Genomic DNA, 27,515 nt, shown 5'->3' with positions numbered 1-27,515 from the left:
GAAAAAACTGGAGAAAAGGAGAAAAGAGTTTAACTGTTATTAAACCAATTTCTCCTCTTGGCAGGGATGTGTATCATGGTGGCTTTTTAAACTAATTTCCATGCCTCCTGCTTGTTATACAAGTCAATGTGAACCTCTCCAGAGTACCCGGCGAAACCTAGTGTGCCAAAATAAGACCAAGCACATGTAAATACAGGCAGTATAGTGTGCTTCACTAGTAGAGAGTGAGGAATCGCCTTTCACTGTCCGCTTTAGAAGATAAAGAGAGACAGACAAACAGAATTTAGAAGCCGGAAGAGGCAAGACAGAAAAGCATGAGTGAGACATTTGGTTTAATTTCTCATTTCCTGTTTCCATTTGACATACTTTGTAGATTTGACTTACAAGGGGTTTTCCCTCCTTTGCTTCTGGAGTGGGTGGAACCATGAACCGTGCAATCCACTCCGGTGCTTTAGGGCAGCCAGCAAAGTGTGCACTATTGTGTGCGGCTAAAAAAAAGAGAGCAAAAAGGAGGGGGAAGAAAAGAGACTCGAGCCCTTTGTGTGGAGAGGACTCAGCAGGAAAGCGATTTTGCAATTACTTCAGCTTGCCGGCAAGGCAAGCTCAGGTCCTCTGATCTGTACACTCGCACGCTGGACCGTCTCACTCTGCATTCCGCCTGTCGAAGCACACACAAGAGTGAGCGTGTGTCTATGGGCTCTGTCTGGATGCATATCAAGGGCCAGCAGCGACTCAGAATTTCTCTCTCTGATGATGATAGCAGACGTCAGACGGGCCCATGAATATTGATGTGGAGGTCTGTTTCATAGACGAACAGAAAGAAGCAAGATGGCTGCCCTTTAGGATTTGTTTAAGAGGAGACTTAGACGGTTTGCTGGAATTCAACAAAGTGGAGGGACTTAAAACAAGGTGAGACCGGTTTTTCTGTTCTTGCCTCGTTTCCTTTGGCCCCCAGGGTCTCTTTAATGGCTTCAAGATTTTGTTTAGCACTGTGCTGTTCTTTCTTAAACCGTGAGCTGACATAATAATGAGTGGATTTTATATAAAGCTTTACCAACATGGCTGACATTTTCTCTCCCTCTCTCTGTTTCTTTCTTATTGGCTTGTAAAGAGCGAGAGCATTTTAAAGCATTTAAATCAGATTTGTTTTCATTACTCATTTTTTGTGTATTGGAGAGCTTTGGGAATGTGCTTACCATGGAAAATTGTAGCCTTTTGTGAGGCTATTGATCAGTTCTTTAGACGTTATTTCCCAATGCTTCTGTTGTGCTAAGAGCAAAATTCTTTCTTATCTCTTTAATGTACACTGACCTTATTTGGTTATTACAATGGAGAGAAAATTTTGAAGTGGTTTAGGAATTGAAGGGTATTTTCTTTAGTGCTTATAGTAGAAAACCTTTCTTTTGATGTGAATGAGCTAGAGTATTTTTTTAATCTGAAATATTATTTTATTTATCTTTAATTTGTCGTGAAGCTGAACTGAATTAGGTTGTTTGGCTGGGAATAGTGGAGCTGCTTGCTTTCATTGCATTCAGTCCAGTGAATGACAAGCAGACACAAAGACTACAGCAACTCAGAGTAGTGAAAAAAAACAGAGAAGCGTAGTGGTGGAAGCCCACAAGGTCAGGCGCTTTAAAAAACTGAAACCCAACCCCACAGCACCATTAGCTGGGGGCAACTGAAGAGCAAATGTTTATCTGGTCTGATATTAACAGAATTTCCTTTGTTAAATTGTACATTTGCATAACCATATTTATTAAACTTACACAATAATATTTTAAGTGAATGCCAAAATCTAAGACTTAAATGTAGTAACCGATATTTCGTACATACACATCTGACAGTCTAAAATGTTTTCTGTGATCTTGGACATATGGGGGTGGGGTTAACATTTAACATTAAGCTGTATTAAAGGGATAGGTCACCCAAAAATGAAAATTTTGTCATCATTTACTCTGATGTTGTTCTAAACCTGTATACGTTTCTTTATTCTATTGAACACAAAAGAAGAAGATATTTTGATAAATCATGGTAACCACCGAGTTGATGGTACCTATTGACTTCCATAGAAAAATAAATAATTTGGAAGTCAATGGGTAAACAGTGTGCATCATTTTTCAAAAGATTTTCTTTTGTGTTTAACATAATAAAGAACTTCATGAGGGTAAGGAAATTATTACACAATTTTCAGTTTTGTGTATACTATCCCTTTAGCTTAAGCTAACAGTTATCACAGGCTACAAGAGAAAACCTTTATACCTGTACTAATGAGTTGTTTCTTTTTTTAAACACCCTTGTTAAGATTTGCATCATAATTGACTGCTGGAATAATGCAGATAAAAGTCCTCTTATTTTGTGTATTTAGCTTGTGTATTCCAACCTTCTGCTTAGATGCCTGCAGGGCTTAATGGGGCGCTGTCAGTAAACATGATAAAGAGGTAGTGCAAATGCTAATGTCCATAACAATGTGATCTGTAAAGAAACAAAGCACCATCATATATGTCATGTAACTTTCAGTTACAGCTCTACATATATCATGGATAATCTTTGATATTCATGTATTAAAACACTCAAACATATTTCTCTCTAATCTTATGTGATAACAAGCTTGATTGTAATGTCAACACTACCCAGGCACCTGGTGAAGTTGAACATGGTTTTTACTGCTGACAATACACAGAATAGCTGAAACTGTTTGTAACTTTGCTCTTTATTGCTTTTAGAAGCAAAAACATTTTTTTATTAAAGTACTCTATAAGCAAGAATGCTCTGCATGCTGTTTTGCTCTTAAACCAATGCTTTGCGCAACATATATTTTTTTATTAATACATTTGCTGTTGAATTAGTAGGAGAAAGAAGAACAATAATTATTTAGGCAAAATTTAGATTAATATTAATCAAAGGGTTAATGAGAATTCTGCTGACTCCACATAAATGAGCTATATTTTCTTTTGTCTCTCACCACTGAGAAATCTCCTGTGGAAAACAAGTTTTTTAACCATTCTTGGCCTTTTAATTGATCTTATTCTATTTTCTTCTAGAAGTTTACAACTTACACAAAGAGCTGTAACTGTTTCCAGTCTCTTTAAAGAGTAACAACTACTAATAGCCTCAACTGATAGCCAATAGCTTGTATTGCACTTGATTCAGCCGTGCTTTAAGCCGTTTTGTACACGGTCCCAATAGTTGGATTTCTGGAAGTAATATGATATCAATTAAAACATTTGTTTTTCTTTAATGCAGTCATCAGACGTTGGATGCCAGTTACAATAGTGACAAGTTTTACAGCTTATTAGCGCACCTATCGCGTCACCATTTAAGCTTGAGTTGAATTTGCTAAACAGCGCACTCCACGTGTCCATGTGCACATGGCAACTGTTTACAAACAGAAACTCACTACTCAAAGACAGCGGTCACAGGGTTAGACAGGGAGATGTACTTGCGCTAGCCAATGAGGTAGCTAAAAAACGAGCCAATTGTATTAGGAATTTAGAGCTTTTGTTTCCATGACAGCATGGTCAAGAGTGGAAAATATTTTAGCTGTATGAAATCCAAAAAAATTAATTCCTTGTTTTATCGCCGCCATTATTCATTTATTGTTATAAAAGCATCCATATTGTATTAGTATTTACTCTGAAATTAAAGAGATGATGATGCAATACAGTAAGTCAAAAGTAAATGTTAACAGTTAATTTCATTTTTTAAGGATTTTCTGTACAATTGTTTAGAAGAAAAATGATGTCAATAAAAGCATAACATTTAGTTTCATAAAGGCTTCATTATTCAAATAAAAAAATAAAACTTTATATGTCAGATGAATCACAACTATGTGTCATTTCGAAAAGCAATGATGCTTCACGTTGTAAGGGGATTTTTTGCTCAGAAATAGGTCGACCAAAAGAGTAACTAACGGTTTATTACACATGTCTGTGAAATCTTGTGTGTGTGTGGTTGTGTACACTTCTAATACAGCAGACAAATTAATCGCAGCCAGGACCCTTGCAAGCCCAACAACTCTCACAGCAAAAAGGGCCATTGAGTCATTCATGATGCAATGGTCCTCTTATAAAATTCCCCTTCTCTTAAAATCCTATTTTTAGTTGCTCGTGTGCTTCAGTATCTTCCATCTACATGGCCTTAACCATTTTTTATTTTAGTAGGCTAGTTAATGATAAACTGAAATGGCAAGAAAAGTGTATCACTTACATGTACAATCCTTAAATGTTTGCCATCTTTTTATTACCAAAAGACAACCTGGTTTTAAAGTCCTTCAAGACTATACATTATTAAAGCCTTGCATGACATTCCAACCCACTTCTAGAGATTTTAAATGACCAGGGTTTGATCTAAAATGTAAACAGTTTCTCAATTAAGCTAAACATGTTTGTGTAGTAGGTAAACCTGCTTCATAGTGGAATATACATGATGAGTATGTGTCAGAAGAGAGATAATTTGCACTGCAATCCTATGCAACAGCCTATGCATCAACATGAACATTTGAAATGAGTCAATATTTCAGAAGCATCATGATTTTGTATCTTTTAAGAAGGTTTAATAAAGTTGAACCATTTTTTTCGGAAAGTCTTCGTGTTCTTTGTTAGTCCTGAAACATTCTGTTAGGGTTCAGCTTAAGGTTAGTTTAGGCGCTTGTATAGTACACCATTCTTATCACCTATTTCCTCCAAGATTAAAGATATGGTTAAGAGATGTTCCCAGAGCAGCAAAACATTTGAGCTGCCTTGACATGCATTACTCAGCAAAATCAGCCTGGTCATTAACTGCCGGTTTGAAAGGTCAGAGAAATGCCTTAACCACAGGTTGGAGATTCTGTAAAGACGTGTAATTAATAATAAACCGTAATAAGTTGAAGAGACAAGCATAACAATAAATTCTTCTGATGCCACAATATGTAAAAAATTGAAGTGAATATGTTATAGGAACAGTAGTGCCTGCAAAATAACTAAATTACTTTGTGTGCCCATATTATCTTTAGTGTATCGTAAACAAGTGCTGTCCCCTTTGGAGGCACACAGGTCTCAACTTGACCCTGGATATGCCTCCTAATAATGGTTATTTACTCTGGGCAAAAAACAAGTGATGTCTAAAGAACTAACACCAGTAAGACATAAAGCTACTTTCATATCCTGATAATAAAAAATATTTCGTTTTGTGCTTCTCGCAAATTTGAGCAATTCCATGCAAATGTTAACCTTAACATGAAAAATTAAGTTTTAACCAAAAGTTTTAACCATACTGATATCTCAGTAGAGCTGTCACGGTTAAGGAATTACTCATACGGTGCACTAAAATAAACATTTTAAATAGCACTAAAAGTGTTTCACTGGCTCGTAATCATATGGGAACCATTTTTGTGCTATATACTGTAGCACATACAGTATGTAGCACCTGTGTAGAACCATATGTGCTATATAGCACTAAAAATGGTTCCTCTATAATTACAAGCTTTTATTGCTATTCAGCACCAATTTTTAAGAGCAAAATACTTTTAGGTTTCCAAAAGACAAGGGGAGACAGTGAGCATGGTCTGAATTTGGCAGCCAGGCAAGAATCTAAGGCTCTCTAGTTAACATTGTATACAATAATTTTACACAGTAAGGTTAGCTCAGTGGTTGATACGCTTTAGCTATGTTTTGAACTAGGTAATTAACTGGTTAATTATTTTGCTTGTTATTAAAAATAATTTACTCTAGAATGACTGTGTTGTTATTGATTCTGTGCGGAAGTCTTACGGAAGTTAAGTTTGGGCCATAAAAGCTGTTTGTTTATGTTGTCACTGCTGAAATCGTCTATGAGGCAGACTCTCCGTAATAACATGGAGAACATTTTAAAACAGTCGAGTCTGCACCTGATCAGCATGTTTATAATGTTTTACGTGGATTTTATTAATGAAATACTAGCATATCTACATGCCCAGTTAAAAGTCAAGTGTTAAGTGAGTTAACATATCAATGAAGTCACCAGCATTACATCGATTGCAACTCGCTCATCTGCGGTGCAGATGTAGCAGATACTCAAAGATAAAACTTTTAAACTGAGAGTTTTTGTTTAAATTGGTTTACATGTTGCTTAGCAATCAGTTGCATTAGGACACTTTGTATGTGTGTTGATCAATTTGGTTATTTTAAACCTAAAAACTGCATAGCGACTGAAAGGGTCAAAATGTCGTTTTAAAAGATAATTCTTAAAAGTTTTATAATGTACTCATTATTGTACCAGCTTAACAAATACCCCTGATTAAAGAGCTTTTAACTCAAAATCACACATCAAGAGAAACATAACAGGAACGTTTCAATAGCTGGGTTTCGCATCATGTGTCCTACTCATTTAAGTTGCATTTATGATAGTGAGGTAGACTGGAGCTTTAATGTTCGCAACATGAGAATGTATATGGCAAATGAGTTTCTATCCAATTATTCACATTTACTCTTTTCGCATAAGTCAAAAACCACATCAAGCAAGCATAAAAACTTTTTTGCGGATTAAGGGAGTTGCCGTTTCTAACACTCATTTCTGATGCAATACTCCAAAATGGTGGAAACATAACTAGTGAAGACTTTGTTGACAGAGTCAGTGCTTACAGTTTAAAAAACATGAAACTAAACTGTCTCTAACCCAGATATCCACAACCACAGGGTACAGTATTTACAGTTGAATTTTAGATGTTAACACTGAATGCAAGCTATGGTTTGATTTCCTCCTAAGCAACTATTTTAGCAAATGAATGGCAATTTGGTGATTTAGATGCATTTAAAAATCTGTAATTTTCAAAACTGTGTATGGGAAATGTTTTCTTGCTGTGTACACACCTGTGTCACCGTGGGTTCACACCAGCCATGTTAGAGACGTCAAAATCGCATCTACAGCATCTAGTTTGCCGCTTGAACATTTGAAGTTTACCCGTTTTATTCGCACGTGAAACCGTGCATGAAATTCTAGTCATCGAGACATTCACACGGAAATTCGCGTCATAGGAGGTCCTTCCATAGGCTTCTGCGCCTCCGCTCGCTTACTGTAATCACGTCACTACTAGAGCAAGCTCCTGATTGGTTAACGTGACGCGTTTTTCCGCCAAAGTTCAAATTGTTTAACTTGCGCGTTTGCCACGGCAACGCTCAATTTGTGCCATTTGCTAGACGCGTGAATGAGGCGGAATCGCATCTACCGTGCCGTGCTAAACACCTCATTCGCGCCGCGAGACCTCCAGACGCGTGTCATCTTTACATTGACGTAAAGGAATAGTCTACCCTTTTGCCATATTAAACTATGTTATTACCTCAACCGAGACGAATTAATACATACCTATCTTTTTTCAATGCGTGCACTGTACAGCACATTGTGAATGTGTTAGCATTTAGCCTAGCCCCATTCATTCCTATGCTACCAAAAAAAAGTTTTATTTTGTGGCACCATACTTACTGGTATAACTCCTCATGTAACAGTCTTTAAATAGGGAAAACATGGAAGTGTTTGGTGGCTTCCCTGTTTGGTACCATAGGAATGAATGGGGCCAGGCCAAATGCCAACACATCCACGACGCACTGCACAGCGCACGCACTGAAAAAAGATAGATATGTATTAATTTGTCTAAGTTGAGGTAATAACATAGTTTAATATGGCAAAAGGATAGACTATTCCTTTAACACTGAAATCACTCGGCTTGCCGCCTCTACCGCAGCTGGTCTGAACGCATTATAAGGCCTTTAACTGTTACATCTTTTTAAAAAAATGAATAGGTCAACTAATAATATTTGAATTGTGGCTGGCTTAAGAATCAAAAGCATTGGTGGAACAGCTCAGAACATCTCATTCTCATCATTGCAAGAGAAAGCCCCAGTCCAGAGTTACAATGAAAGAAAAGTTTCATTGAAAGTAAACTAAAGGTTTTCAGTTTATATGTCAGGGTATTAAATAAAACTCAGCTTCACACTTATGAAAGAGTGCAGATCCCAGTATGCTCAGCACATGTCTTTACCCCTTTGCATTTTCTCTATCTGGGTCAGTCAATAGGCTGCATGATAAAAAGACGGTTCCTTGATTAGTAGTAAATCGCCATCACCTGCTTTCAGATGGAGTGGCATTTACTACACAAACAGGGCCGGTTCTAGGCATGGGCAGGGGTGGGCTGAGCCCACTCAATCAGAATTTAGTCAAAGACATCATTCATATTTTATTTTATCACAATTTATACATTGGATAAAAGCAATCTGAGGCGTACTATATTTTTCAATGGCTCTGGTTTGAGGGAGGGCTATAGACTGTCCTAACCAATCAACACCAGAAAATTCTTATATGAAGCTTAATAGCTAACAGTACACAGCCTCTTAGATTTTAAATAACTTGCCTTTCATCATCAAATTACTTTAAATTTAATTATGTTAATTGTATTACTTTTAATTTGATTGTGTTGACTATATTGTGGTTGCAAAACAGGTGCATTTTCGCCACCTACTTTTTTACTAGTTTTTACCATAGACTAGACTGGTTATCTGAGGATCCCCAAAGCGGGCGGAACTATAAAGTTAGTGATAACAGAGCCCACCCATTTAGAGAAACAATATGATTGGTTAGTTTTTCTGTCATTTGAAATGAGTCTCCCATTGACTCCAATCACAGTGTGCTGGACTTAATGTGACACTGCGCAGACCAATCAGCGGGCATCTGAACATGAATAACGTGATATTTGACTGCTCTGTATGCTTTCAAATGCTTTCACGGTACTTTGATATCATGCGCCGATCGGTTTGCAATGCTATTGTAATTAGGAAAACTGGCCGACATATACTAAAAATAATATGTTATGTTTTGACACGTTAATTTTAACAAAGTTCAGGCCCTCTCTGAGCGCCTACAGGGCCCTGGAGGTTCGCTACTGCTCAGTTAATGTTTAGACCAGATGGCCCTATTACAACAGTATAATGATCACCATGGGTACCGAGCTCTCTGAAAGAAATTTGCTTTACACCGGGAGCAGTCCATCAAATTAGTCAGATATATTGACTGGTGCAGACACAAAGAGAGTGGGAGGAGTTTTGGCAGTGAAATCAAAAAGAAAGAAGTTGAAAGAAGTATATATGGGAAGTATGTTTTGAAAGTTTATTTTAGGAAGAGAGGTCAGGTTGCTGGTTATCTATAACTGCACTTTTGGTTTTCAAGTCAATTCAACCTACTATTTTAAGTTTTGGCTTAAAAAAGTTGACATAACTTATGAAATCAAGTTGAAATTGTTTAACTTAATTTTTTAAGTTAAAGTAACATAAAAATTAAAAAAAATAAAATCAGTTTATATTTGGGCCAAAGCTAAGATTAAAGATGAAATTGAGTCATAAAATAAAGCTAATGTATAAAATAAAATAAAATAAAATAAATAAAATAAAATAAAATTGTGATCGCATTGTGATTTTAATTTATTTTTTGTTCAAATGAACAAAAATGTCTATACATTTAAAACAAAATGCTGGGTGGAATCAACTCATGGTTGGATCAAATATGGAAATATTATAATAAAATTTTATCCAACGGGTTTTTCCATATTCTACCCAACCATGAACCAAAACAAGCCAGTATTTCTTGGAGTGTAGCAAAAAGATTCGCAAACCTATATACAGTAAGTGCTTAGGTTAGCATTTCTGCACACTGTAGATGCCTTCTTACTAACATTACACCTGTTGGGGATCAGAGTATTACATTCTCAACTGGAAAGGTTAAACTTATAATTATGTTAAAACGCAAAACCACATAACTACTGCTTGCATTAATTCTGTTAATGCAAAGACTGTTTAAACTGAACAAATAAAACTGCAAATTGTAACGGCAGAGCCACATCTGCTTTCTATTACTAACAAAGGACAACGAACACAGACCCGACTCTTCAGAGAGACCTTACTTAGGGTAAAATTACAAACAAAAGTGTATCTGTCCAGCTTATCTCTCCTAAACTCCTCTCCGACAAAGAAGATTTAAAATGTGAATGAACAAAGAATACAGAAAAAAATAGGTAACTTTGAAAGTATACAACACCAGAGCTGTTTGGTTTCTTTTCAATTATTATATCATATCACATTAATTATGTGTCTATTATGATCTACATATGATCAATACAAAACATATCTCACAATGTCATAATGGTCCCTTCCCCCATACACATGCAAATGCTGTGCGAGTACCCCTTCTTTTCAGAGAAGTCCTTGTTTCTTTGTTTCCATTCTTATGTTAGTGTGTTCTGGCTTCTTATTAATAAACGAAACATCACTAAGATGGTGTTCAAAGCTCTAGCTCACAGTTTATTAGTTAAATCATTGTTTCTTAAAGCTTGTGTGTCGTATGCTGTTTGTCTGTGTGCTGGAGAAGTATATACTGACACTTTTGCTGACACACAACAGTGGCAGCATGACACTTGAAAAGGAAGACCATAACAAGCTTCTAGTTTTCTTTGTTCCTGTTTTTTTAAACAGTAAAATACATTTTTAAGTCAACTGGATTATTGCATTATGGTTTTTTTTATTCGTGTTAGGATGCAAAATAAGGCATGGCACTTCTTCATAGCAGAAAAGCAAGAAAGACACTTTTACAGCCCTGCGTCTGGCTGACATTTAAAAAACACTTGCACGTGATCTTGGTGATCAGATTACAGTGAGGGGGAGCCAAAGTATGAAGTTTCAAAAGTACGACTGAAGAATCAGATAAGCAGAAATGTCTTTGACTTCTGGTATCTTTGAAATATATCAGCAGTTTAATCACTTGAAAAAGGTTATTTATAAATTAAATATCTGTTGTTCACTTATGTGACAATGGCATACAGACAAACAGATTGTAAGATTGTGACGCGTGAAAGAGACTGAAATGCACTAAAATATCTCTCCACACTGGCTTGCTGTGTATTCACAACCCTCCGGCTAAAGAACTGTTTACTCTTAATAACTGTTAACTCAATAAATACCAACAAAAACCAGCTGCAGTAACAGCTTTCTTATACATGTGGATTCTGGTTCAGCAATGGACCGAAGTACTGATTAGTTTTTACCATTCTTTAATTAGAAGTAAAGATTTAAAGTCTTACAAGTAAAAGGTTAAACAGAGTCTGAGAATTGAACAGGGAATGTCAAAAAACAGGATAGACAACAAACCGAACTCAAAGCCACTCCTAGTTGTGAAGAATTGAGACTTGGGCCATCATGTTATGGATTTTTCTTAATTGTTTGTTTTGGTGCGTTGATGTTGACTTAAGAACTGTGGTGTTTTACTGTGTTAGTACAGCAATTGGACTGCTAAAAGTGAAAACTGAGACCACAAACAGAAAAATGCATTTTGAATATAAATTTTAACCCAGGCTTTGAATAGAATGTTATGCAAAATACAAGTATCAATCTTGCCTTTTTAATTTTAATTTATGGGTGCTGTCAACACAATACTATAATACAGAGCTTATGATGTCAATATGAGTGATTTTTGTTTGAGTTGTATATTAGAGCATTTATAGACAGCATACAGGACGTATCTCTTGTTTTGTTATGCCTGCTTAAAGAGATCGTATGTGTTGTTGGGTTTTTAGTGTGGGTTAATCCAACTGTGTGAAGCTGCCTGGCTTCCCCAGCTGCTGCAAAACTCTGGAATGGCTCTGGAATGGATTCATGTTACAGCATTTGCTATTTATCTGCTGAATGCTTATGCAGGAATCAATCCAATCACAAATAAAAGTAGATCTAACTTTAAACCATGTTATCAAACAGAGTAGCAATTTTATGAAAAATGTCACAAAAAATGTCACATTTTAACTGTTTTCATTCATTATTGATAAACTGATATAAGTCCTTAAGTTCTATAAGGGTTTACAAAAAAACAGCACCTGATTAAAATAAATCTTAGGATCTGTGCATAAAACACGATTACATTTCTAGGGCAAAGCACCATTCACCACCCAAAAGACTTGCAACTCCATTCCAAAGCTGTTTTTAACTTTCCTTTAATCATGCTATTCTGGACCCAAGCAGATGGAGAACATTCCATATGGCTTGCAGAATCTGTTATGTATTAGATGCTTTGCATGCCAGTCCATTTTGTCCTTCTGTGTACATTTTTTAAAGCTCTTTTTTAAGTCAAGTCTTATAAGATTTTTTGACAGTTTGCAGGGCAGATGGGTTTCGCTGAACAAGATTGTATTTTATGCCAACACACTAGGTGGCGCAGCCCACTATTGAGAGGCCAGCCTATCATTTTTCACAGATGAAGACGCAACTTGGCTGAAGTTGACTCGTAGCAAAGAACATAAACTGCCCAGAAGCGAAACTTATTAGAACACTCAATTGCAACACCATTTTGAAAGTCCAGCAGCTTCTTGCTGCGCTGTGAGCAGGAAATTCTTTAAACAGTTTATTCTAGACTTTGTGTCTTCCTTTTTTTTTATCTCTGGAAACCATGTCAGTTTCTGTTAAAATTCTTTTAAGTTCAAGTACTAGCATTATAAACATTGAATACCAACATATGAAATTAAATTAAGGACATGCACCAGAGAAATGGGAATGTTGGACACTAAATATATTACTGGAATTGTGGTGTTTCAGGGGATTACATTTTTGTGGATTTAATCAATGTATTAAAGGTGTAGCGGAGGATTTCCTCGGATTAAAGAACTGCCTTCTCCACTTTAAAAAAAAATGCAATTGCCCAACACTCCTGATTGACAACTAGGAGGACCAATAGTTTTGATGATCCACTCGGAAAAAGAAAATCCTCCGCAATACCTTTAATTAAAACATACAATATATATTTCAGACCTAATGGAGTAATAGTAACTATAGTAATGGTAAATATATATATATTAATTGGCATAAAATGGAACTAATCAATAAAGTAGGCTAAAATTGTCTGAAATGTGTATACTAATGGTTAGATTCCACCTCAGACAACATTAAATGCTGTATTGTCTGATATGTTCTCTGTAGGTTTCATTAAATTTACTGATGACTTAATTTGAGAAATTATCTATTACTAATTTCTATTCGGATTTGGCTGAGATTCATTAATTGTAGATTTCTCTCTAAATTAAGTATAATGGGTAAGAATGAGTTCCCCTATGCCTGGTTTCACAGACAAGACTTAAGCCTAGACACATGTTTAAGTTATCTCAAATTAAAATAATTTGTTCTTAACCGATCTTAAAATATGCCAGTGCCATGTATTTGTATCAAGATACACACCAGTAGGTTTACAAAAGCATGTTTACAAAAGATTCTTTTAAACGTCTTAATTTAACTAAGGCTAAGCCTTGTCTGAAATTTAGATCTTACGGAAAGTCATGTTATATTCATGCAAAATTTGATTAATTTATTCGTGTCCATGGCACAAAATTCAGCTTTTATCATGCCTTGAGCACTGTCTTTTTCGTGACATTAGCACGCATTTCTATAAATAGTTTTTTGTGTGCGTTGCACGACTTTCTTTTTTTTAGAATCACTTTCGGTTACATTTTTAGACATTATAACCCAAACCTCAACTCTAACCCCAATATTTTTAAAAGCGAAAGAAAACCATGTAGAAACCAATACATAAAAGTACATCCTAACCCCAAATCTAACCCCAAGCGACAATGATTTAAAAATAGGGGGAAAAAAAGAGAAAACAATACATAAAATGACACGAAAAAGAAGACGAGAAACTATTAATAGAAATTAGTGCGTGTGTCACAAAAAAGACATTAGTGGTTACGATACTTAAAAAGCACAAATAAATTGATAACATTTTGCGTGACTATAACATGACTTTCCGTGAGATCATGTTGGTAAAATCAGGACCAAAAGTTATAACAGACCGTTTGAGGTAAACATATGTTACATACAAAAATAAGTTATCAATGAAATAAGTTAATTCAACAAATGAATTTAATAATCTCATTCTAACTTAGTGTCATGTACATATAAATCATTATTATGGTTTCTAGGGTTAGGACTTGCAGTTCCTAAAGGAATTAAGTTAACTATTACACAAAAAAACTGTTAAAGTTAGCAGAAAACGATGAAAGGCAAGTTTTGTACTGTCACACTGTTTTTCACACTTTTTTGCAGTGGATTGCAGAACATTGCGTTCTTTTATTCCACTTTGACAGTGTCATTCTGTTTATTTGTGCTGCTGTCCTTTTGCCATTTTCACCCCAAAATGGCGGCTGCGGAACCCAAGCGCCACCCAGTGACTGTTTGCCTCTTGGGTTCTATGCTCTTTGCTCATAGCACCAAAGCAGACACATACAGTACATACCTGGATAGCAGAGAAAGAAAAAAGAACGAGGAGTTTTCTACTTTCATGATACAAGAGTTGAAACTGTATCATGATCGTTTAAGCTGTTTACTGCCCCTTCCCAAATGTCTATGTCCATCCTGCAAATTATTCACACAGCTCCCGGAACGTAATATAATCCTCAGATCTCATTGGTCAACCCGTTTACTTGTCCATCGCAAAAGGAAATTGACAAAGTGGTCGAAAAACCTTTGGGTTTAATGGGACATCAATTATTTTTGTTCTAGGGAGCTATCACAACGAATATACGTGCTCAATGGAGAATACCCTTAAGACAGTCACTTACTATGTCAGTTATCTCAAATTATCACAGGTCAAAACTTAAAATAATAATCTGAATTGACTTGCAAAACCAAGTTGTTTTAACTTCATGCTGCATTTTTACAGTGTAGCCTATTTAGCTGGTGAGCAAAAAAGTTAAAATGGACATTTATCTTATTAAATGAACAAAAATACTAAATTTGATTAATGTGTGTAGTTTATAACGTGTTTTAAAAATTATTCCCTTTTTATACTACAGGGTGATATTCTCTTTATAAAAGACATACATTTTGCATGTAGACTACATGACTGATCTTGTTATTGTTGATGTATTGTAGGACGCAGAGAGGGCGGCCTCGTGAATGGACTCAGAGCAGACCAGATGGAAACAGAAAAGACGAGCCATGAGATGGAAAAAAGTCTTCACAAACCACTTTCACAAACCAGTGCCACTCAGCAGACAGAGAAACTGCACATTAAGCAACAGAATGGAGACCAGTCACCTGAAACCTTATTTCAGCAGTTCAATGGGGACACCAACCAGAGCCATTTTAAGTCCAGCATGGAAGTCTTTCCAATGAAAAACCCTGATAACACTCAAGGGTTGTTTGATCAAAGCATGTATGAGATGAATGGAAATATGAAGAATGCACTTGGTGAACAGACATTTTTAGACTTTCACCAATCTAAAAGGCTCTGCACTGGTTCAGAGATGAATGGAGATGAGGATCTGGAATTCCCGAAGCACAACAAGCCAGTGCATCATGAACTAAATCGAAGCAAGAGAAACTTTAACTTTCCCAGTGGAGATATCTTCTCATTGTCGAGCAACAAGCAGGTCCCAATGCCCAATGGTGCTATAAAGAATCCACATTCAGTCAAGGGCACAACTGGTGACCTTTTGGAGAAAACGTTGTCTCAGTACTACCCAGAGCATGTGTCTATTGCACCTCAAACCAACTCATCTCAAGTGCATCAAGTAACCAGCAACCTGTCTGAACAGGCAACTTCTTCACCTTCATTTACCTCAGGTTTTCCTAGTTCACCCCAAACATCTGCCTCTGAGCCACTAGCCAAGGTACCCCCAGAGGTTCAAGGCCTCAATGGCTACAACCCAGAATTTACACAGAATGGATACTGTGTTAGCTTTGCAGCGGACAAAAGGCAAAGGAAGTCTACTTATCTTCCATCTAATCTCTCAGATATGGAAAAACAACAATCACTGTGTAAGGGAGGCTTGGAGTCCAATGTGCCACCACAGACAGGCATCGATGGTTATTCACAGATTCGAAAAGATAAAGAAGGCCTTTCAAATGACTATGAGTGTTTAAGCATGTTCTCTAAGTCCAACCAGGATTTCAACCAGGAATCCTATATACTGCCAAGAGAGGTGGCAGGTTCCCCTTTTTCAAGTGAAATAGATGGTACATTAAATTCATTTAACAGCCTTCAAACACAAAGGACTCAAATGGGACAACAAAACATACAAATGGCACAGAAAAAATCAGCTGATGGAAGCTTCCAGGACAACAGAGACTCCTCTTTACCACAGCAACAAACCCTTGAGATGCAGAAGCCAGAAAGTAGCTTACATGAGAAACAAGATAAACCTCAACCACATCAGAAAAAGACAATATTACAAAGTACAAATCAATCATCCCACATCGACTGGATTGATTTAAACTCAGCTCCACCACCACAGACATCTAATAAACACCCCCACACATGGGATTTTTTTCTTTCACAGGCTGCCTCAATGCAGCAGCAAAAAATTAAACAGAGCCAAAGCCATCCGATGAACCATATACCCCCAAACAGCTTACACTCGCAAAATTTCAGTAAGCCCAACTTTCCCACACATGAAAGTCAGACGGAAAATAGTTACAAAAATTCTCAACCACCTACACAACTGCTCCCTCAACAGTCTTCTGGCTCTCTCTCTCAGGCACCACCTGTTGAGCCTCTGCAGCAGGCCACTGGCTCATTTCCTCATCAGCTCCCTCAGAATGGACAGAGTATACAAGCAGATCCACAATCAGAAGGAGCTTCTCAGAGTCAGACGGATGAACCAATCTTGAAACGACCTAAAATGGAAGACTGCCCTTATTCAGAATCACAAATGTTACTTTACAAAACATCACAAGATTATAAGAATATGAGTCAGACGGATGAACCAATCTTGAAACGACCTAAAATGGAAGACTGCCCTTATTCAGAATCACAAATGTTACCTTACAAAATATCGCAAGATTATAAGAATATGATAGATGAATCTACATTTTCAGACCCTTCTAAGTCAAACACACAGCTTTTGTCTAATGAAGTTCAAGCTGAGCTAGGTGATGCAACACAGATCCAAAAAAAACTCCAGCAAAAGAACATACAGTACTCTCAGAGCACCAGTAAACAGCATCAACACTACCAGCAAGGTTTCCATCAGAGGGCACACAATGATTTGGAATTCTTCCAGCATCCACACTTACAATCACACCTGTTACAAGATTCTAATTTTAATAGTCTGCAGACACCTACTCAAACATTTCAGAAAGCTGAATTTCAAGAAACCTGTGCCCAAATCCAGAGAGGGTCTCTGTCAACACAAGGTGCTCAAGCAGATATGCAGAAGCATGCAGCCTTGCGTATGCACCTTCTGCAGAAGCAGGAGAGGCAGGATCCCAACCACACCAGGTCAAATATGGAGTCCTTGACAACCAAAAACCCAAGTTTAGAGGTCCCAGCTCAAAAGCCACCTCTTCAGCAGTGGCAAGATCAAGACAAAGTCAAAGTCATGCCTGTAGTAAAGCAGGAGGCTCATTCATTGGCTTGTGATCAAAGCCAGCAGAGGAGCATTCTAGCTACCATGGAACAGCAATTGAAACAGTATGAGCTTTCACCTATGTTTGAAAGAAAGTCTTTGGTCATCAAGTCACCAAATAAGGTGAAGGTAGAGATGGCTGGAGATGTGACTGTGCTCTCAACCAGTACTGAGGGGAATATCAATGAACAGTGCAAATCAAAAGACCTCACCCCATCTAAAAAGATTGAAAATGGTTTGCAGTCCTTTCTAGACTCACCCATGAAGCTGCTTAATACTCCAATAAAAAACCTGCTCAATACACCTTCAAAGACACAATATGATATTCCTTCATGTCACTGTCTTGGTAAGAAGTTTTACATAGCTCTCTTCAGTCCAATGTATACAAAAATGGTTTTCCAAAATTGTTTCATGTGAAATGTTTAATATTTGAGTACTATTTTGTTGTAGACATTTAGTAATGCACAACACATTTCATTATATTCTATTCCATAGATCAAATCAGTGAAAAGGATGAAGGTCCATATTATACACACTTAGGAGCAGCATCAACTGTTGCAGGCATACGCGAAATTATGGAAAGCCGGTATATTATGTACTCCTTATGCACACACAGAACCAAGTTTCTATATCTTACCTGCTATCTCAAAATATGAAAAAAAAAACACTGACATTGCACTATATTTTCCCTGACAGGTCTGGACTGTCTGGAAGTGCCATTAGAATTGAGAAAGTTGTGTATACCGGAAAAGAAGGCAAAAGCTCACAGGGTTGCCCTATCGCCAAATGGGTAAATAGAATTTACTTTTATCCAGCTCAGGGGTATCGATTACCTTGACAATGTGTTTATGTCAGTTACTTCTAGATGTAAAACTTTTTTGTTCTAGGAAATCCACTTTAATAACTTGATGACTTGTATGGGGGATTCATGATATTCGGGAGGGACAGACATAAAAATGATCTCTGTGTCTTTAAAGGGAGCTACTAGTACTTTACTCAATTCAATGTATTTGTATGCAATACGCTACATACGTGTATGTCAAAGCAGTGGTGCCTTCAGAAGTGCCTTACAACACATCGGTCCAACATCACGCAATTCAAATTTTAAACTTGAGGGATAATTTTGCCTCAGCTCGCTTGAAATGCATAAAACCTTACAAATATAAACAAAATTCCTACTTAGCAATCAGACTTTGAAAAGTTGTAAGAGTGCAGCTCCCTGCACGTGCCAGAGAGAGACACAAAGAGAGAGAGAGAGAGAGAGAGAGAGAGAGAGAGAGAGAGAGATTGAAACACCACGGTGCAGCTGATTATGACATGCTGGATTTATAACACAAGACGAAACGTCAGAAACGGAATGCGGCACAATTTTCGCTTTACCTTGATTATTTTGTTGTTGTAATTGTTTGAATCAAAAGTCAAAAACTATTGGATGTCTGTTTTCTTGGTCTCTGCGATACATATCAAGGCATGCTTGTTTTTAATAATTTCTAGTAACCTTCTATGAAAAACACAAGTACTGCAAATGACACAAGTTTCCAATTTCTTCTTTTTTATATGGTCTAAGTTGTATACATTAAATGTTTAATGTTTTGTGTAGGTAATACGGAGGGCAAGTGTTGATGAAAAACTTTTGGTAATAGTGCGAGAGCGAGTTGGTCACTCTTGTGAGACATCCTGTATAGTGGTGGTTATCCTGGTTTGGGAAGGCATATCAACCAGCCTGGCTGACTCCCTCTACTCGGAACTCAGTGATACTCTAACAAAACACGGTGCTTTAACCAACCGCAGATGTGCTCATAATGAGGAGTAAGTACAAGTGCTGGCTATTTCACAGACACAGGCCGTTTCTCAATGTCAAGGATACTTCCTTGGCAGGACTAGTCCTTACAAGTCACTTCCTTCAGAGGCTAGACAAGGATCCTCTTAATCATTCGGAGAACACGTTAAATGGAACAGGCTAGCAAGTGCACATCACTGCGTCAATGAAAGGTGTGCTTTCGGTGCTCCGCACATAGGATTGTGGGTAATTTCAGCGCGCCAAGAGCGCGAAGGATACACATATGCATCCTTTCCTGTATATGGGATATTTCTCGAACGAAGGACTCAGTCCTTGGCTAAAAATTCAGAGGATCCTAGACATTGGAACAGTCCTTCGACGGACGTCGATGACGTAACATCCTCGAAATTCTGGCTTCCGAGGATCCTTCCTTGACATTGAAAAACGGCTAGTGTGGATATTCACTGACCAACACTGTAAATTATTAATTCAGATTACACCCATATTGATTTTTAAATTTGGTCTGCAAGTTAGCATTGCAAGTTTTGCTACAGTATTTCATTTTAAAATCACATGAACATCGCACACCTGTGTGCAATAGGTGCGTAGGAGAGCAGGACTCGAAAGTCCAAAATTGAAAAATGGAAAAAGAAAGGTCCCGCACACTATCCACTTGCAAAAATATAAATCATTTATATGATTAATGCCTGAAGAAGATCGAGAGATCGAAACGTTGCAATAAATGATTTATATTTTTGCAAGTGGATAGTGTGCGGGACCTTTCTTTTTCCATTTTACAGTATTTAATTTTAGCATTGGAAGTTGGTAATTATTATTAGTACTGCAATGTGTGAAATTACAGTCTGTAAGCTGGCAGCTGTTTGCCAGTAACTTACTGTAAATTTAAATTTATGTAATTTACTGGTATCAGTTTGTTCAAAGTTAAATGGACATTAAACTTGAAGTCTTTATCTTTACAGAATAAAACTAAAATAACAGCCTCATGCTAAGCATTCTAGGAATCAAAATCTGAAGGAAAAAATGGTTCACATAGAGATTGATTTTATAGTTTTATTATGTAAAGACAAAGACTTAGGGGTGGTTTCCCGGACAGGGATTATCTTAAACCAGGACTAGGCCTTAGTTTAATTGGGAAATATAACTAGTTTTAACAAACATGCCTTACTAAAAAACATTACTGGCATGCATTTTAAGGCAAAACAAGGTCATTGGTGTGTTTTGATATGTCAATGCAAGTTGTTTTCAGTTTGGACAGCTCTTACATTTATTTTAGTTTAGGACTAGTCTAATCCCTGTCCGGGAAACCGCCCCTCAATGTTTAATGTTCATTAAACCATGAACAAACTTGCCAGTAAATAAAAAAATTACATCTACTGTAAGTTACTGGCAAACAGCTGCATAACTACAGCATTTTTTACAGTTACAATATTATTTACAATACAATATTTTTAAACTCAACAATCCGTCATAATTTACAGGAGAACATGTGCATGCCAGGGGTTTGAACCGGATGCCTCTGGAGCCTCTTTCTCATTTGGTTGTTCATGGAGCATGTATTATAATGGCTGCAAATTTGCTAGGAGTAAAGTCCCTCGAAAGTTCAAACTGCTTGGGGATGATCCCAAAGAGGTGAGATGCTCACAAAGAAACACACAATAAAGGACATAAAACATGCAGCTAACAGAGATCTTTGATTTCCTTTACAGGAAGAGAAACTGGAACAAAATCTCCAGGGTCTTGCAACTCTAATTGCCCCAGTGTATAAAAAAATGGCACCTGATGCTTACTCCAATCAGGTACACATTATTATTTACATAAGCTCCGTTTTAGATGTTAAAAGGGTATACTATATAGGATGTTAATTTAGCACATTTGCGGGTTTTATGAGAAAAATATGTGGTTGTTTATTATTTTTAGTATATATCAAAGTATTAAAGTGTAATACACGTACTTAAACCACCTGCAGGTATTTAGATTTTGTATATATAAAATGCCTCAAAATTCATATCTGTCCATTTTTGACAGGTGGAGCATGAGCACAGAGCTCCCGATTGCCGTCTGGGCCTAAAAGAAGGACGCCCATTTTCGGGGGTGACAGCCTGTCTGGATTTCTGTGCCCATGCTCACAGAGACCTACACAACATGCTGGGGGGCAGTACTGTGGTAAGAATTAAAGGTTTATAGTAGATCAAATTAGAAATCCTTAGTAAGACTAATATGATAGCGTGACAATAACCTTTGATGAACAACATTTACCAAAGCCATCAGCTGAGTTTCTATGATATCACAGAATAAACCTAAGTCTCCCTTCCGCCACTCCTGTCAGGTCTGCACGCTTACACGAGAGGACAATCGTGAAATTGGAAAAATCCCTGAAGATGAGCAACTGCATGTGCTTCCCTTATACAAGGCCTCATCCACTGATGAGTTTGGCAGTGCTGAGGCTCAGCTGGAGAAGACCAAGACTGGTGCTATTCAGGTACTTAGTGCCTTTCGTAGACAGGTGCGTATGCTGCCGGAGCCTGTCAAGTCTTGCCGGCAGAGGAAGCTAGATTCCAGGAAATCTGCAGTAAACAAGTCAACCCACCCTAACACACCAAACAAAACGGACAACACCCAGCAAGCAAAGAAACAAAGTGTTAATGAGAATCTAGGCCAGAACACACCAATAACAGGTATAGAAGAAGAAAGTTATACATTTTAATAAAGACACTACATTCTTGTCTAATGTTCCCTTTCTTTATATTTCATCCAGGTTCAAACAACATGAAAAAAACTCCAGATACTGGACAGCCCCTTAATGCTTATGCAGCCCATCAGCAGCAGCCACAGCCAACACACCCCAATCCTTCTTCTCTTTACACTGGCTCACCATTTCCTAGATTCTCAAATGCACAAGGAACCTTACCAAACACTTCTAAACTAGCAAACTTGCATCGTCAAACACCATCCCCTACCAGTCCTTATCTCCATTCACAAAATATGCCCAACTCTTACATGAATGCATCCACTCCATATTCAAGGTCACTTACACCCAACCCTGTCTACCCTGGTTACCAACATAATGTAGGAGCACCCATGGACAACTATGCCTCTTACTACTCTAACAGTGTAAAGCATATGGATATTTATCAGTCCCAAAGGAATTCACTTTACCCTGAGCAGCAGTACAATGCACCTCATTATGGGGTCAACTACCCATCACACTATGGAGAGTCAAGAATGCCTGTGAATGGTTATAACACCTGTAATGTGAGACCTGGCATGCACTCTATTGGACAATACAGAGCTTACAGCCCTAATATGCCACCTGATGCCTTTTTAAGGCCTCCCTTGGCGCATTCATATTTGGACTATGCAGCTGCAAACAAAAGCAGCCAGTCTGAAGTCTATCCCAAATCTAATATCTCCCAGAATAGTCAAAATTTTCCTCTAAGTCTAGACAACTTAAGAATGCAAGGTAACAATTTAGAGATGAACGTTCACAGATCAAATGGCATCTCTCAGGTGTTTCCTCCTGTGGGCAATGATTGCATCAATCCTAACCAACCTCCAAGTTTGAAGCTTTCAAATGATAACGTCCCCAACTCCCAGGTCAACCAGGAACCAAACTCTCAGACTTTAGAACAAAAAGAAGAGGAAGTGTGGTCTGACAGTGAGCACAACTTCCTCAACCCTGAAATTGGAGGGGTGGCAGTGGCACCTAGCCATGGGTCCATCATTATAGAGTGTGCCAAGCGTGAGCTTCATGCAACTACGCCACTTAGTAAACCTGATCGCAACCATCCCACCCGTATCTCTCTGGTCTTCTACCAACACAAGAACTTGAATGAGGCAAAACATGGACTGGCTATGTGGGAAGCAAAGATGGCAGAGAAGGCCCGAGAGAAAGAGGAAGATGCTGAAAAGCACGGTGCTGAAAACACATCTAGCAAGAGCAGTAATAAGAAAGTGAAGCGAGAAAATACAGACCCTTCCGAACCCTCAGAGAATCAATACAAGCAATTCCTTCTCATGCTGAATGGACGGTCAATGTCTTGCACTACCAATACGTATGTGAACACGTCTCCCTATGCCTTTACCAAGGTGACTGGGCCTTACAATGATTTTCTGTGAAAACCTCCTTAGGTTAAGAACATTCACACATTAGTAAAAGTGGCATCAAACATGGTGCTAACATCTAGTGTTGCAGATAGCTTTTGGCTAAAAAGTCTAGAATGCCTGTCCAGTTTGTTTGAAGGTTACTGACAAAAGATCAGTAAGATTTGGCATCACTATATAGAAAGGTGGAGCAGATAGATCAATAGGAATTTAAACATCAGGTTTGTCAGCTCTCAAGAAGTCAGGCTTTACTGTTTGACCAATAGGAAGTTTTTTATTTATTATCTGATCTGATTATGATTACACACTGTTCTTCTTCCATGGTGCTAACAGTCCAACAAATCTGGACAAATTACTGGAAACAAAGATTCATTTTTGATGACTTTTGTGGCTTATCATTATGTTTTCCGTGGTGCTAGGGAGTGTTTTGAATGCAGACATGTTTTCCAATGCCTTTCTTTAAAAACACAATTTGATATTTTTAAGTATTAGGCAATAATTTTGATAATAACTTGTTTTAAAATAAGCAAGCAGAATTAGCTTCATTGTGTGATTTAGAAGCACTTTTTATCATAGTGAGGGTATTTATTTTCTGCCCTCAATCTGAAAGATGACTATGTTGGCTTGACAAATATTTAAAATTAAAAATTCTTCAGAGAAAAATATTTCAGATGAATTCTACTTCTAGAGCTTTCAAACTACCTACAACAAATGTGGCACAGAGGTGGTTCTGACCTGGGTTGCAACATGTTTAGTTTTCTTGCATTTAAACATGCCAAAAATGAAATAGTTTTCAATTTTTTTTCTGTAAAAAAAGTACTTGAGCTTTCAAGCCACATTCACAAACTCAGCACAGACCGTAAAATGCTCATGCCTTATGTTTTTTCTCTTTTCTTTCCTCTTGATTCTATCTACATGGTCAGTATGGCCTGTAAACTTATAAACCTCAAGCTTTTGAAGCTATTTTAGCTATTCAGACAGGGCTTTGTGAAGCCAACATTAAAGTTCATCTTGACAAATTTCACTTATCTACTATTTGGATGGCACTCCATCACGAAGTGAAACTCAAAACATGTTTACTGTATTAATTTTAGTTTTTAAATGTGGTAAACGATACTGATGATATCATACTTTTGACAGCTGAACAACATGTAAAAGACACCTTTACTGATTTTTTTCTGGTGCTTTCACAATTTTACAAATTCTTTATACTTATATATTGAGCCATTTATGATACATTTTTTGTACCGTTAATGTTCTTACAAAGAACTTCGAGAAAAGTGAAATTTCAGAATGAACAGATACTTAGCTTAGTGAAACTGATACAGTCTCTAGGTTAAACAATGGTCGCTATTTTGTCCTTAAAGCATTTTCAAGGAACACATAACAGGGTTACATTTACATTAGCGTCAGTGATTAAAAGGCAGCTGGCATGGCTTGCTGTAGGGGATCTTACATAATGCAACTTTGGCTGTATTAAAACATTTAAATTTGTACAGTAAATTAATACGCTTTAAATGTATGCTTAGATTTTAGCTTAGTAAAGATTACCTTTTCTTTGTGTTTAAACCTTTGACCTTTTTTCAAATGGTGCTACTTGACCTACTATAAATACAATGTGAGAATCTCTAAAGGGTGGTGAGAAGGTTTTTGAATGATATATAGAATCATATACCTCAGAACTAGTTTGGCAATAGAATTCTAATATCAAGGTGTTTTATTTATTTCCGAACACTTTGTAGCAGATATAACATAGACCTAAAGGCCATCATTGATGCGAAGTTCACTTTGTACTTTCAACACTTTTGATCTACTAGAAAGTATTACTTGAACTTAAAGTTTCAATTGAATTGCTTAATCAGGGATATGTCAGCTCATTGCTGTGCATAAATATCACTTGTGTTCTCTTTCTAATTCAGGTATCAGCATTTTCATCTGAAATCCTTGTATATATATATATATAGCGCACACGGCTAACTTTGTTAGAATCATTTTCATACTGTGTTAGAATCATTTTCATACTGTGTTAAAGTGGAATGCTCAGAAATTTGTCAAGAAACATTGCACTGAGTAAAAGGGAAAATAGCATATAAAGCAATGCATGTTCTCTTTACTTAAGACCCAGTCCGTTTAATTATATGCACATTTAGTTGCATATGTATATTTAGAGGCTAAATGTATTTACAACCACTAAACATAAAAGCCTCTTATACCCCAATCTGTTTAAGTTAATTATGCATTTGAAAAGTTAACAAAGCAACTCATTCCACTCTGACATTTAAAGAAATGGAAGCACTTCATTTGTTTTTCACAACAAAAAAAACTTTTAGATACCACAAAAATGTATGTAAATTTAAAATAGGTAGATTATTGTAAATGTATTAAATTGCCATGTTGTATATACCACATGCTTGCATTGCAGAAGTCCATTCTTTATTCTATGTCCAGCTTTTGTTATGTATGAAGATTGATTTCCTGTTACATGTACCATCAACCCCACACATCACAAATTTAGCCCCTAACAAAATCTGTTGTTTGTATCCAGGTTACTGGAGGTTTTTTTCCTGCAACAGCAACGTTTACATTTTAAGATTTTCTATTTAAGTCACTTTCATGTAGTTAAGGAGGAACCATCCATTTTGTAGTTGAAATTAGATGGTTAATTTTGGTGTACAGAACCCAGCTTGAGTAGCAAGTTGTGTATGAAGTAGGAGAAAAGAGTGATTAGGTCAGGGGTGCCCAATTCTGCTCCTGGAGATCCACAGTCCTGCAGAGTTTAGCTCCTACCCTAATTAAATATAATTTTTATTACTTTTCAAGTAATCCTGAATATCTTAATTAGCTGGTTCAGATGTGTTTGATTAGGGTTGGAGTTAAACTGCAAGACCGTAGATACCCGGGCACCCCTAAACTAGGTTATAGTGGGTGACAAGAATGTAGCCATACTTGAAGACGCTTTGGAGTATCTCTGAGTGGAGTCAACTTTACTTGAACGACTTACTGACTTCAACTAACATACTGGGGTGAACAACTCTTACATTAAGCTAGCAGTTGATGTACATGTTGGTATTTTGACATTAGACACTAAAGATTTAAATGTGCTATTTTCTGCCTTTTTGTATTGCTTCCCTTGTATTCTTAAAAAATTATGCTTAAAATGTTGAATTAAGAATGCAGTTGAATACTGTAAGTATTGTAATGTACTGATGAACTGAATGCAGTTTATTTTAAAGTTATTTGTTGATTTGTTATCATTCCTGATTCCTGAATTGCGGGTGTTTTTAATAAAATTTATATTTATTTCAAGTATATATAGTTTCTTTTTTTAATCAATTTTGATCATTTATTTATTTGCATTTTCTCCAAAGTCTTCATAAAGTATTCACCTTAGAATACATTTTTTTTTACTAAAACACAGAATTAGTCTGTTATGGCACTGATATATCAATTATTAAGAGTAAAACTATCCCTTCTTACTAGGGATGGGACGGTAATATCAATAGTATTATGGTTTTGTTAAAATTGTTGAAATGTTCAAAAATAACTGATACACACACTGAAATTTTTTTTTTTAAGTTTTATTTTTGAAAATCACAATTTAAAGGACAAGTTCGGTATTTTACACTTAAACAATCGGAAAACAGGGCTTTATGATGAAATAGAATGGTTTTGACTGAAATTTGGACATATGATGCTGTCCTGAGAATTTTTGGGTGTTTGTTCTATCACCTCTCACCTCTACACATCTTTTGCAGCGATTTTTGTGTGAGCATATGAGTGAACACCCCTGACCACCCGGCGAGCCCCACGTCCCTGCAAACGAAAGTCCAATGCATCCTAGGAAGGAGTGCTCCAGTGCACCTATGCAGCCATTGTAGAGGTGGGAGGTGATACAAGAAACACCCGAAAATTCCCGGGACAGCACCACACGTCCAAATTTCAGTCAAAACCGCTCCACCTCATCACAAACAATCCGAAAACAGGGCTTCAAGTGTAAAATACCAAACCTGTCCCTCAATATTTCATGGTTAATAAATAAATAAATCTGTCTAATAAGTTTACCGTGAATGAATACAATACATTATCCCTTAAATGCCTTCTTGTGCAAAAAACTATGTTGCATGTGCGCGTCTGCGTCAAACTGATTCTGGCTGGACAGGCTTTACCGCGAGTTTTCAAAATCACGGTAATCAAATAAGGTTGTAATGATAATTAAATTTTAAATGATAA

At 37.0% G+C, this 27,515-nt stretch overlaps 1 protein-coding gene across 1 annotated transcript; it reads left to right on the top strand.

The window, feature by feature from the left end:
* The first annotated feature begins 391 nt into the window (after nt 1–391).
* Nucleotides 392–26,594, top strand: tet2 (tet methylcytosine dioxygenase 2). Its single transcript, XM_055205318.2, has 10 exons — nt 392–909; nt 14,907–17,729; nt 17,879–17,969; nt 18,080–18,173; nt 18,984–19,192; nt 20,663–20,813; nt 20,891–20,980; nt 21,210–21,347; nt 21,511–21,859; nt 21,940–26,594. Exons 2-10 carry the CDS (start codon nt 14,951–14,953, stop codon nt 23,298–23,300), a joined length of 5,262 nt encoding a protein of 1,753 aa, XP_055061293.2. The 5' UTR covers nt 392–909; nt 14,907–14,950; the 3' UTR covers nt 23,301–26,594.
* The last annotated feature ends 921 nt before the right edge of the window (nt 26,595–27,515 follow it).

This window comes from Misgurnus anguillicaudatus, chromosome 3 (assembly GCF_027580225.2).
Source record: "Misgurnus anguillicaudatus chromosome 3, ASM2758022v2, whole genome shotgun sequence".
Lineage (NCBI taxonomy): Eukaryota > Metazoa > Chordata > Actinopteri > Cypriniformes > Cobitidae > Misgurnus > Misgurnus anguillicaudatus.
Note: the sequence above shows the minus strand (reverse complement) of the source record. Positions and strands in the feature narration are given on the sequence as shown.

What these genes read in the sequence shown, in the direction of transcription:
- tet2 (XM_055205318.2), top strand. Translation starts at nt 14,951, where the DNA reads ATGGAAACAGAAAAGACGAGCCATGAGATGGAAAAAAGTCTTCACAAA. An exon ending in TCCTTCATGTCACTGTCTTG is followed by an intron (nt 17,730 to 17,878) that starts GTAAGAAGTTTT and finishes TCTATTCCATAG; the next exon opens with ATCAAATCAGTGAAAAGGAT. An exon ending in TGCTGGGGGGCAGTACTGTG is followed by an intron (nt 21,348 to 21,510) that starts GTAAGAATTAAA and finishes CACTCCTGTCAG; the next exon opens with GTCTGCACGCTTACACGAGA.